This window comes from Gymnogyps californianus, chromosome 1 (assembly GCF_018139145.2).
Source record: "Gymnogyps californianus isolate 813 chromosome 1, ASM1813914v2, whole genome shotgun sequence".
NCBI lineage: Eukaryota > Metazoa > Chordata > Aves > Accipitriformes > Cathartidae > Gymnogyps > Gymnogyps californianus.
Window position 1 is genome coordinate 216581859 of NC_059471.1, and position 12649 is coordinate 216594507.

The window sequence follows — 12649 nt, forward strand, 5'->3', positions numbered from 1 at the left end:
TCATCCAGCAAGGCAGCTGAAACCTTCTAGGTTGCTGCTGTTTATTTGCTGTTTTATTCAGAGGGTTCAGCTTTTTTCTTTTTGTCATACTGCATTTGTGTATGACTTGACTTTTTCTTCAAATTGTGACCTACCACGTTGTTTTCTTTTAACCTTTCTCAGTTGTTGGTTTATGTTTTCATATCTGTTGTCTGAACTCAGAATAGGCTGGTATCCCAGCCAGAAAGCGTTAGGTTTTCTAGTTTGAACAACCATTATTCTGGTTTTTTGCCCTGAAGAAACACCTAGTTGAGGGCTTTAATTTTATCTCTGCTCATAGACTTCCAGGATTGTGGAGGTCTAGAATTAAAAAAAAAAGTTCCTCTTTTTCCTTTTCACATCTATTTTACTATGCTTTTTGGAAAACTAAAATACTGTTGAAAATGTAGGTTTAACTGCAAACAGATTGGAAAACTTTGGCCAAAGTCATGAAAGAAAGAAGAATTTTAACAAATATCTTGCTAGTACTTAGGTTCTAGTTTGTTATAAAATGCTAAATTAAAACCTTCCAAATTGGATGTTACGATAGGCAAATGTTTAGCTACATTTTCTTTTTAAGGCAATTAAGCCCTACTATAAACTGACTGTGACCTTTAAACAAGCTGCATAATGGTTCTGGTGCCATGGTTATTTTCTATAAACTTGCAATTTTTAGCTCATACAAAGCAGAGCTCTTTTTTCAGGCTTGTTTCATTGAGCCTTATTTTCTAAAGGGTCACTGCTTATTATTGTAGGTAATAAGTACAATAATAAGTAGATATAGATAAGTAGATTTTAACATCAGAAATAACTATCAGATTATCTAAGCCAAATTCTATTGTAATCCAGGCCAATATTTTAATTATTATTTGACTAAATACAGTTATTTTGTATTTAATTAAGTGCGGCTTTCAATGGGAGAGACAGACTTTTCAGAGATTAAAAAAAAAGAATAAAAAAGAAGTGGTGGTGGGGATTACCTACCATTTCTTTTGGTACTATTTGCTCATGGTAAATCAGCTTTTTAAAGAAGAATAACAAGATTTTTGTCTGATTCACCTTCCAGCTCTTTTCTCTTGCTGTAGCTCCTTTCCACGCCCCAACCCCTGCCAAAAGAAAAATGTTGGAGAGCTGTCTGTCTTGTAATTATCTTTGTGTCCAGGTACTCAAACACAATGCCATTATCTACCCCTGAGCTCCCACCCTCAGAAAAAAGAAAAAAAAAAAAAAAAAATCACACATTTCCATTTAGCTAAGCCAGGCGGGTGTAAGAAAGAAGCTTGAAGGACCCTCAGGTGCTTTTTCTTGAAACCAGTTGTAGTTCTCTTCTGTACATCTCATTTTCAGGTTCTCTGAAAAAGGCTGCTATTCCATTATCAGTCTTAACCAAAGTCTTATCGTGATAACTCTTCCCCTCTATATGCATTAGTCCTTTTATTAGTATGAATAGCACACAGTAGGTAATAAGAGTATTAAAGACCAGGTAACTACTTGGGAAATCTAGTCTAAGCTGAGGGGAGAAAAGAAAGGGGAGAAGATCTAATTAAATGTGATACCCTTTCATGTTGTATAGCATCTTCAATCTTCATTATCCAACACACCTACCAGAGCAAGGATAAGGAGCAAAAAGCAGGGGCGGTGTATTAATTGCACCCTCAGTTCAGTGTATGTGCAGGGTGGTAATGACAGGGAAGAAAAGGTTCGGTTCCCTCGTGGACTTTTTGGATAACGCAGAATTGTGCTGAATGACGCTGTCCCCCATTATTTGGATGTCCCACTCCTGTATTTGCAGGATCATGGCCAGCAGATCAAGGTAAGTGACTGCGCACTTGGGAGGCTGCATCTGGAGTACCAAGTCCAGTTTTGGGGACTCCTCTACAAGAAAGGTACACACCTTTTCTTGTATGGGAAAGGAAACATTCGGGAGCGAGTCCGGTTGAGAGCCCCCAGGGTGGCGGGGGTTAGAAGCACACAATGTATAAGAAGATGCTGCAGTAATTGGGTTTGTTCAGCCTGCAGAAAAGAGTGGGGTTTTGCTGTCTGTGACCATCTAAAAGAGTTAGAGGAAAAATGGAACCAGGCTCCTCTCAGAAGTGCACAAACGAGAGGCAGCCATCAACAGTTTCTGTGGGAGAAACTGGCTGGACATAGGGAGAAAATTCTTCCCCATGAGAGGGGTTAAACACCAGGAGGAAAAGACCAGAGAGACTGTGAATCTCTGTGCTTGCAGATTTTCAGACCTTGACTGGAGGCCCTGAGTAGCCTGATCTAACGTTGAAGTTAGCCCTGCTTTGAGCAGGGGGTTGGACTGGAAACCTCCGGAGGTGACTTCCAAGCTGGATCAGTATATTTAGCAACGATATGAATGCTGATTCCTGACTTCCAGAATTCTTTGACTTGCTCTAACAGAAGATGTTGAAGTCTGTGCTTGCTGCTGTTACATGTCAGTGTTTACTCAGTGACCACAGTGTGCTTCTGAGCTGCTACAACTATTTCTCATCCTAGTATATGGGGATTGTGCAGTCGTGCATTTGAGATCGCTCTTTGGTAGGTGTGGATAGCCTTTGGCCTCACCGCTATCCTTAAAGGGAGGTGCCATATAAGGTGGCTCAAATGCCTTTTAATTTTGATGTACAACAAGCTCTGTAAAGCAGAGATGAATATGGTAGAAGATAGCAACCAGAGAAGCGGGGTCATTCTAGCAATGGACAAGAGGATGGTTTATACTACTTCTCTAAATGTAGAGTTGTTCAATTTCCCAGCACTGCTTCTTTTGAAGTGAGCATTCAAAACACTGCTTGTGAACTGAAAAAATCCAAAACTTGCTATATTAAAACTGATATGGAAATGTTGTAGCTTGTAAGGTTTTTTTATTCTTAATTATTCAAAGTAATAAAATTTAAATCCTAATAAGCGATACAGACAATTAGAAGTGAAGGGCTTCTGTCTGTCTGAGGACTCCCGATAACTTTGTAATAAATGAGTGGAAAAATAATAGATATAATTTAAATACAAAATCCCTATTTTTTTAAAGTTTGGTATTCAAGAGGGAGAGAGACAGTTGCCTTCTAAAATGTGAAAAGCTTTTTATGTTTAGGAATGGTGCTAGCAATATAAATACATTCAACCCCCAACATTTCTTTCTAGAATGCACCTTTTTCTTGATTTGTTCTTTATACCGTAAGCAGAGGAGCAGCATCCGCAATAAAAAATAGAAATAAAAAAATAAGGGTTTTTCTCCTAAATTAAGGTTCTCTAACTGGAGGAGTCACTACTAACTTGAGGAACAGCAATACTTTTTTGCGGAGCAGTATTTGTGTTGTACTCTGACCTGTTACTGCTTTGTGCAGCCTGTCTCCCACTCATCTATCTCCTTTTGCATATCAGGGTTTGAAATGAGAAAAGGTTAAGAACAACTAGTTGAAATGATATGCCTAAGTTGAGTGAGTTGATGATACAACAGTAAATAGATCTCTCTGATCTTCAAAATTGAAAGTATTTTTATCATACATTTGGGTCTCTTGCATAATACAAGTGATGGTGTGTTACTAGCTGAGTGGAGGCATAAAATTCTGGTCTGGATTTAAACTTTGCCAATGATAGACATAGTTCCCGTTATGAATTCAATTTAAAAAGTCTTCTTTCTTTCTAGTCTTGCTCTCAGTGCTCACCTTATTTTTCCTGGCTGCATGTGGCATTGGCTGTGCTCTCGGCTGACCCACTGTGGTGATTTTCCAAGTCCCTTTGTAACCTTACTGTTTCTCAAGATAGTTGACCATCTTGTTAACATGGCCCAGATGAATACTTGGACTTTATTTAAAGCCGATTGTAAACTACTTCTGCTTGTGTTTCCAAGTAGTCAACAGAGCTGTTGTCGTTATTACTGCTTTTCCTATTCACTTTCTGCTTCCCTTTCTTTTCCATCCATCTCTGTAACTCTTAATCTTCCCGCTTCTGGAGAACAAAGCGTTTGTGATGACAGTGTGGTTATTTGCTGAAAATGAGTTTTAAGAACTGATTTTTCCCAGGATAGTAGGGTGAAATGCAAGCTTGTCAAGGTTTTTCTCGTAACAGTTCCATTGTTAGATCTATCTGTAGTGTATTTTTAGTTTTGTGCATTCTTTGTAGATATATTTGCTTCATTTTAGTTGCTTATGCTACCATTCTGTGGTAGGTTATCCAGCACACAAATTAGACAAATGTTTTAATCTCATATTTTGTATTCTGAAATATAATCTGGGGTGCTGCTTTATAGCTTCCTTGTTGCCAGGACTTAAATCATCTTTCTGTAAGTAAAACTACAGATGGCAAAAATATTTTGCCTTTTTTTTTTTTTTAACATAATGTTTATACTTGTTGCCACCTAAACCAATTGGAGACTTTACCTTGACTTCCATGAACTTGGATTGAGCCCCTAGCTACTTTCCAGACCCAAACTGTTCTCAGCATTAAAGCTGGAAAAGGGGAGATATAATCCTCATCTTTGAAAAGGGAAAAAAGGAAGACCCAGGGAGCTACAGGCCAGTCAGTCTCACCTCTGTGCCTGGTGAGATCATGGAGCAGATCCTCCTGGAAACTATGCAAAGGCACATGGAAAATAAGGAGGTGATTGGTGACAGCCAACATGGCTTCACTAAGGGCAAAGCATGCCTGACAAATTTGGTGGCCTTCTATGATGGGGTTACAGCGTTGGTGGATAAGGGAAGAGCAACGGACGTCATCTATCTGGACTTGTGCAAAGCATTTGACACTGTCCCACACAACATCCTTGTCTCTGAATTGGAGAGACGTGGATTTGATGGATGGACCACTCGGTGGATAAGGAATTGGCTGGATGGTCGCACTCAGTGAGTTGTGGTCAACGGCTCGATGTCCAAGTGGAGAGCAGTGACGAGTGGCATTCCTCAGGGGTCGGTATTGGGACTGGCGCTGTTTAAAGTCTTTGTTGGCAACATGGTCAGTGGGATTGAGTGCACCCTCAGCAAGTTTGCCGATGACACCAAGCTGTGTGGTGCAGTCAACACACTGGAGGGAAGGGATGTTGTCCAGAGGGACCTTGAGAGGTGGGCCCCTGCGAACCTCATGAAGTTCAACAAGGCCAAGTGCAAGATCCTGCACATGGGTCAGGGCAATCCCAAGCACAAATACAGGCTGGGCGATGAGTGGATTGGGGGTGTTGGTTGACAAGAAGTTCAACATGACACAGCAGTGTGCGCTTGCAGCCCAGAAAGCCAACTGTATCCTGGGCTGCATCAAAAGAAGCATGGCCAGCAGGTCGAGGGAGGGGATTCTCCTCCTCTACTCTGCTCTCGTGAGACCCCACCTGCAGTACTGTGTTCAGCTCTGGGGTCCCCAACATAAGAAGGACACGGACCCGTTGCAGCGAGTCCAGAGGAGGGCCGTGAAGATGATCAGAGGGCTGGAGCACCTCTCCTATGAAGACAGGCTGAGAGAGTTGGGGTTGTTCAGCCTGGAGAAGAGAAGGCTCCGGGGAGACCTTCCAGCAGCCTTCCAGTACCTAAAGGGGGCCTACAGGAAAGCTGGAGAGGGACTTTTCACAAGGGCATGTAGTGATAGGACAAGGGGTAATGGCTTTAAACTGCAAGAGAGTAGATTTGGATGAGATGCAAGGAAGAAGTTCTTCACTGTGAGGGTGGTGAGGCACTGGCACAGGTTGCCCAGAGAGGCTGTGGATGCCCCATCCCTGGCAGTGTTGAAGGCCAGGTTGGATGGGGCTTTGAGCAGCCTGGTCTAGTGGAAGGTGTCCCTGCCCATGGCAGGGGGGTTGGAACTAGATGGTCTTTAAGGTCCCTTCCAACCCAAACCATTCTATGATTCTACGATTTTCTCTTGCACTCTTGTCTTTATAATTGGTAAGTGAGGCTTTACTGGAGTGGGGCTGCCTTAAGTTAAACGGCTCTGAGCATGCGTAACATTGAAACTTGCCTGTGTTGTTTACCTGTAGAGTTCAGTCACTGGGAAAGTGGCATTTATCGAGGACATAACATCCAGCTTGTCTGACGGCAAATATGAAGTGTCAGAAAGGCCGTCAAAAAAACCGCCTGACAAACCCAACCAAAAAAAAAAGCAGCTTTTTCCAGAAGAAGAAAGTTCAGTGCATAACAATATGGGGGTTTTGGTTTTGTTTTTAGGTTTTTTTTTTTTAAAGTACGATAAATGATTGACTGTTCCATTTGTTTTTTTAAAAGATGTGCTTGAGAACTGTATGTTGGTCTTAATAATTACTTTTGAGAATAACTAACTCCTTAGGAACTTGGAAGATAAAAGTAGAGCCGAAGGATCTGAGTAGAAAGCTTGAAATTTTTGTTGCTTGTGTTTCAGATAATACTTTTCCTGGATATCTTGAAACCTTTTTAATGTCACTTTCCTGCTTGCTTTCAGTTCTTCCGTCACTGCATTTTCATGTCTCAGCTTCTCAGTTTGACAAATGTTGTTCCGGATCTTGTTCTTGCTTTGGTGAAATTGCTGACATCTTTCAGGGCAGTGATGAATGCCTGCAACTCCCCTGAAGTGACTGGGGGGGTTAAAGTGCCTTTGGAATTGGGAAATTTGGGGTACATCTCTGCCTGCCAAAGGAAGAAGATAAAAATTAGCACTTACACTTCTGCCAAAGGTTTCCAAGCTGTGTCTGCATCCCTGCTGAGCCTTCTCTATTTGCATGTACGCTGGCATGTCAGCTTTTTGGGGAGAAGTAGATTTGGGTTTTTTTGCTTCATCTGTGGTGTGGTTTTGAGATGTGTTATGGCCAAACGTCCATAACTGTTCCTAAATAGATAATGGGAAGAAAGAGGATGGATAGTGCTTTGTGTCAAGTGATAGGAGACCTGTAAATGCTGTTGAAGGTGCAGCATTGGTGGGCTTAGGAGGAGCCTATTCAATTCTCTGTGATTAATACTGTGACACAAATTCTTTCTCAAGGCTGAGCTCTGTCCTAAAGACTGGCAGCAAGTGTATGCTCGCATCATCCATGCAGAGAAGAGAATTTCATAGTTGGGGACTTCTTGGCAAAATTTTTTGGGAGGAAGGAAAAAGTGCAGCTTCCTCTTAGAAACTGCTCTTAATTTAAAAAGCCTGACTGCCCCAAAGCTATTTCAGGGTCATTCTTGACTTGGAGGCAGGCAAAGTAATACGTTGTTGATAGGTGTTCTTTCAATATAATTAATATTTACTTGTATTAGGAGACCAGACCTTAGCTTGGCTGTCTACTTACTCTATCTCCTTGCTTTTAATTTTTAATGTTTAGCTGACAGATTTGCTATAAACTTAAATCCTGAAGTGCAAGCAAATGTCTTATTTCACTAATAGTATCTTCAGTTATTAGGGAATGATTTTTTTTTTTTTTAATTTTAAATCTCTGTGTGCAAATCATGCTATTTCTAGTTTCTTACAACTTCATCACTGAGATTTTGGAAAGTGCAGAGGGATGCCATTGGTTTTTGGTTTTTTTTAGTAACTGTGGAAGTGCTCTGTTAAATAGAAGAATAAGTAAACTGGGAGAGATGCAAATTGCTAGTGTTGCTTTTGTACACTGATTTGTCGTTCTTGGTGGCTTTTGTCCACATGTGTTTTTAGGATATAAATGGAAATTAGGTTCCACAGTCTAGTGCCCACTGGATGTCAGCCGGTCACTACTGAAGTGCATCAACAGAGAGATATTACCTGTGGCCTGTTTACGTTACTGCATGTCTAGATCCCTGTCTGTTACTCTGTTGCTTGTATAAAGTTATTTTCCTTAATTTGAGCCTTAATAATCGAGCATTAAAAAAACCCCACACTCTTTAGAGTTCAAAAGTACCTTTGAACTAGCAATAGCTTTCGTTAATCTGATGGGTATGTTTAAGTAAGTTGTGTAGTTACATGACATAGCAGCTATGTAGGCTAGAAGGTGAGGCCTCTTAAGCTTTTTGAGCTATATCATGACATCACTTTAGGCAAATAAAATTTAAGCCATTTTCTCCTCATTTATAGAATTGGGAATAATGTTTTGTTGTTTCTGTAATGAAAAGACGATCAAACATCATTGTCAGTATCTTTTTCTAACACTTTCCTACTTGATAATCCTCTTATTTTGTGAGAAACTGTGCTTTGATTTTTATTTAATGAACTATGTTGTAACTAACTTGTGTTATACATATGCTCAAAATATTTGAAGACTGCTCATTAAATCTGAGTTGTTCGGATATTGGACCCTTTTTATATATTGAATTTTTTTAGGAATAGAAATAAAGAAATACTACTTAAATGTTTTCTGCTTTTAAAGGGTTTATGGATAGAATCATCATGGTATTTAGACACTCCGCTAGTCAAAGAGAAAAGTCCTGAGAAATGAATGAATTGAACTTTAAAAGTTGTCACATGTGTTCTCCTTCCAGGTGTCAGCAGTGGACTCCTTGGAGGGTCCCCTTCTTCAGGTGGAGGGATTGAGTGATCTGAGACTGGAGCTCCACAGTAAGAAGATGAACATGCACTTAGTCCTGATAGATGAATTACACCGTCATCTTTACATCAAATCAACTAACCGAGTAGGACAACGCAACAAGGAGAAAGGGAGAATAAGGTGGGTTTGGTGTGATGCTAACTGAAGGCAATAGGTCTAGGAGGGAAGAGGACAACATTTTCCCTTTAAGTAGAAACTTTCTTGGGAGAGTGCCATCGACTTACACCTCAGCCTTTCATTTTTGGCAAGCAAATTTCTCGTGTTCATGGCTGTGGAGAGCAGAAAAACTCCAACTATGTTGACGCACCTTCAAGTCTGTGAACAGTCTGTTCTCGTTCTTTTGCTTTTGCTTAGTGATTCTGTTGGTTTTGTGCTACTTCCCACAGAATTATGATGAGGTCAATCCCTTTTAGCATTCTTTTCCTTCTCTGATGCATATACCTTTCCTACAAATGTCATGATCATGAGGCTCAGGTCAGGCAAAGGGAAGAACACGGGGAAGAATTGCTCATCTTTACTAGCAAACGTCCAAGGTTTAAAAGACTTCCAGCTAACCATAAGGTTACTAGTCGGAGGCCACAATATTGAAGTGCTTGAGCAGTGTCTTGGCTGTGTTGTGTTTCTAAGGTGTTTTAAAGATGTTGAAACTTCTTACCTGATTGGTGCCTCTGATCAGTGGAAAGTCAGCTTAAGTATAGGTGCCTCGGTATTGTTTCCTCATTTTGCGAATTCTAAGTTTGAGGGCAATAGAGTTGTTGGGAGGGAAGGAAGGAATATAGTGGCTAGACAGAGAGACGCAGTATTGGAAGATAACTTTAGTAGAGTAGGAGAGGTAATAAACAGGGGCGGGGAGCAAAAGGGGAGCCAGGATATGATAAAGATGCAGAGAAAAGATAAATTAGCATTTTATTATGAGAAGGAATAAAAAATGCTTACCAAAAACAAGAGGAGAGATAGTAAGTTACATTAAATGAATTTATGAAATAAAGGATTGATTGAAGTTGAAATCTCTAGGAAGGAGGGTTGCTAGCAAGTCATTAATCTCTTCCTTACTCATCTTATTAATTAAAAATGGACACAAAGACTATGTGACTGCTAATTAACTGCAGTTTTGTACAACTGCTACAGGGACCCTTATCTTTTTCTTGTGTTCTATCTTTTTTCACATTCCCTGTTGCACATCGTTGGTATTTGATAACATGAACTCTTGCATCAAGGACAGTCTTGTTGCGTTGTTTTAGTGTGCTGCCCTAGACTGACTGTTGACCAGGATGCAATAAAGTTTATAATTATTTCTTGTATTGGTTTTAAGTGTGTTCTATCTAACATTGCTAAGCTGGAATGCATAGCAAATCCCTGTAAGTATGGTATTGTAGGTGTGTAGGGAATATAGGTGGTTCTTATGCAGGATACTAAGCTTAGCCCTTGTCTTTGCAGTTTTCTATAAGCATTTTGATCTCTAAGGGAACATACTGAACTCCATTATAGGAGTCTTCTCCACTTCTTTCTCTTAAAAATGATTTCTTGCTTACGTTTCCCTGCTGCATCCAGCTTCATGCCTTTCATTATGCAGCATGCCCCATTTTTGGCAAATAATACTATGTGAATTTATTGTGGAAATGACCAAGTAGAAAGTCTTTCCTTTCTGAGTAAGAAGGTTCATTTGGAGAGGGATGCATGTAGGTGTGCGCAGAACAGGAATTTGAAGGGGAGGAAGAAGGGTGGAGGTTTCCAGTGGGAACTAGAAAAGCTTGAAGGATTAAGTAGTTGACAGAAGCCATGGAAATGGGAGCATCTTCTCAATATGTAGTTTTCCAGAAAGATCTTAACAATTCCATGTTAATTTATCATCGTGCTAGCAGCAGTTAATTGTGCTGGAGGTGAATGTGTCTGTTGGGAAGTAATCATGTGCTATGGCAAGCTCCAGTGTGCCTGTGTCCTGGTCGTGTTGCTGTGACCAGTCAGACAAGTCTAGAGTGCTGTTAAATTCAGAGAGGCCTTGAGATACCAAACTTTGTCTTTGATATGACAGTGTTCCCTCATCATTGCTTTTTTGGCTTTTTTCCCTTTTCACTCAAATGTGTATATGTAGACACCCACTCGTATTCCTCTGTGGACTTGTGCTTTAAGTTAGGGTTTGTAAACCTCTTGTATCAAAACTGTGTGTTATGTACATCTATTGCTTAGGCTTACGAATTGAAGAAATAAATGGATTATTTGCTGTGAACTAAGATTGTAAATAATAGTAAACTGTTTGCTTTGATTCTTTCCCCTCACACAGTTCACTTGTGAAAGATGCCTCTCCTGTGCCTCTTATGGATGTTACTAACTTATCTACACCTCGAAAGTTCCTTGAAACTTCCCAGTTCAGTACTCCTGGAAGCTCCAGCAGTGAGTATTTGTCACATGCATTCCTCACAGAATTAGTTTGTAGATCTTCAGCTGATTTTACAGGAGTAGTAGGAGGCATGTCATCCCCTCTTCATGGTCGGCTGCTGATGGGAAGTCCTGAGACAAAAAGTTAGGAAGTGATTTGTGCAATGTCATGAAATGAGTGAGTGGTATGTCCAGGGGCAGAACTTGGCCATATCTACATTTTTCTTTTGGCTAATCCTCCTTCCCCCCTTCTCCCCCCTCCCCCATCAGCTTCAATTAAATACACTTAGTTTTCTGTGCCTGTTCTGATCTTGATCATGTTCTCGATATCTTGAGCAGAAGAGAGATTTGCAGTCAGTTCAGTTTGCGTAGAGGTCTACTCTACGTTATTTAATGTAGGCAGGCAGGTATATGTAGATATTGCAGGAGGTTTTTTTGCTGTGTTGGAGCCAAAAGGTCAAAGCTTTTCCTTGTGGGAACTTTGTAACTTTGACTAAAGGTCTGTCTATACACAGGAATAATCTGGTGGTGATCTTTGTATAGCCGTTACTACAACAAACACTGAGCAAAACAGTTTCAGTGGTGCTTTTGTGTGAGGCTTTGAAAGTGCCGCACAGATGGGGAATTAATCCTTGTATTGTTTCAGTAGATTAATAAATGGGGTTGTCCTTGTTTAACAAATGAATAAAATGAATAATACAGAAATGACCTACATCTCTTCACCCCCCCCCAAATTGTTTCAGTATTCCTCAAATGCATCGAATCTTTCCTTCTCTTCTCATCCTTATTAATTCTTTTGTCCATTTATTTTTGTCTGCTTGTTTCTGCTTTTTCTTGTCATGCTTGCCTCCTAGAATCTTTTGTTTGATCGCTCTTATCTTTCGCTCTTGTAGGGGTTTTTGTTATTTAGCCATGCTCCTGTAGGGCTGGCTAGTCTCTCAGAGCCTGAGGCTATATTTCTACATAGTGGAGGTTTGTGAGGAGTCACTTGTGACATGCCAATGCAAACTTTCAGAGCTGGAAGCTGCAGCTTGGTCCTGGAAACCTGGAAGAGAAAAACAGTGTGAAAATTCTGGAGAAGAAACTTAAGAATTCCTGTTCTGTCCCTGTGATCAGTGAGAAGTTCAGTTCAGTTTCTTGCTAGAGATCACATGATTTTGGGGAACGGAGGAAATAAACCACAAAAAACTGAATCCCAGTCTCACCACTGTAAATGTTAACCTACTTCCTTTTCAGTGAGTTAGTTGTATAGTGTCTGCCATTATTTTCTACCTAAAGTAATAGTCCTCTGTATAATAAGAAAAAAAAAGTCTGAAGTTATGGAGCTGATCGGGATCTCTCATCATGCCTTCTGATGAGGAACAGACAGCGGGAGATGCACCTGTTGAACAATGGAAATCCTGTCGTCCTTTCAGTACCTTTAATGTGTTAGCTGCTTTTTTTTGCTGCTAGTGTAATATGAACCTTAAATATGCTCTGAAAAGAATTTTGTTGACACTTGTCACCTTTAAAGACTTACAGATCCTAGCCAATTGTCATTGCATCTGCTGAGATTGGCAAGAAGTTCGTTATTATCCAAAGCTGGCCAAGAAGACTTTTTCCTAGCTGTAGCCAGTGTAAACCTGTTTGTAAAGATAAATGCATTTTTAGTGTTCATGCTGGACTACTGCAATTCTATCTGTAAAGGAAAGTCCCAAGGCATGCTGCTTTTTCAGAGCCCAGGGCTTCATGAGTACTGACCCTAGTGTTCCCATTTATGTACTGCCCTTCTCCTTGAGCAGAGTCCAGTTCAAGTTT

The 12649-nt window shown here is 40.4% G+C and overlaps 1 protein-coding gene across 3 annotated transcripts in view; it reads left to right on the plus strand.

The window, feature by feature from the left end:
* EXOC4 (exocyst complex component 4) overlaps positions 1-12649 on the plus strand; it is a 417970-nt gene that overhangs the window by 40381 nt on the left and 364940 nt on the right. For all 3 annotated transcript variants that reach the window (XM_050900532.1, XM_050900548.1, XM_050900541.1), the window contains exons 4-5: positions 8412-8596; positions 10758-10867. In XM_050900532.1, coding sequence (XP_050756489.1) covers positions 8412-8596; positions 10758-10867 — 295 coding nt within the window. The remainder of the gene's footprint in view (positions 1-8411; positions 8597-10757; positions 10868-12649) is intronic.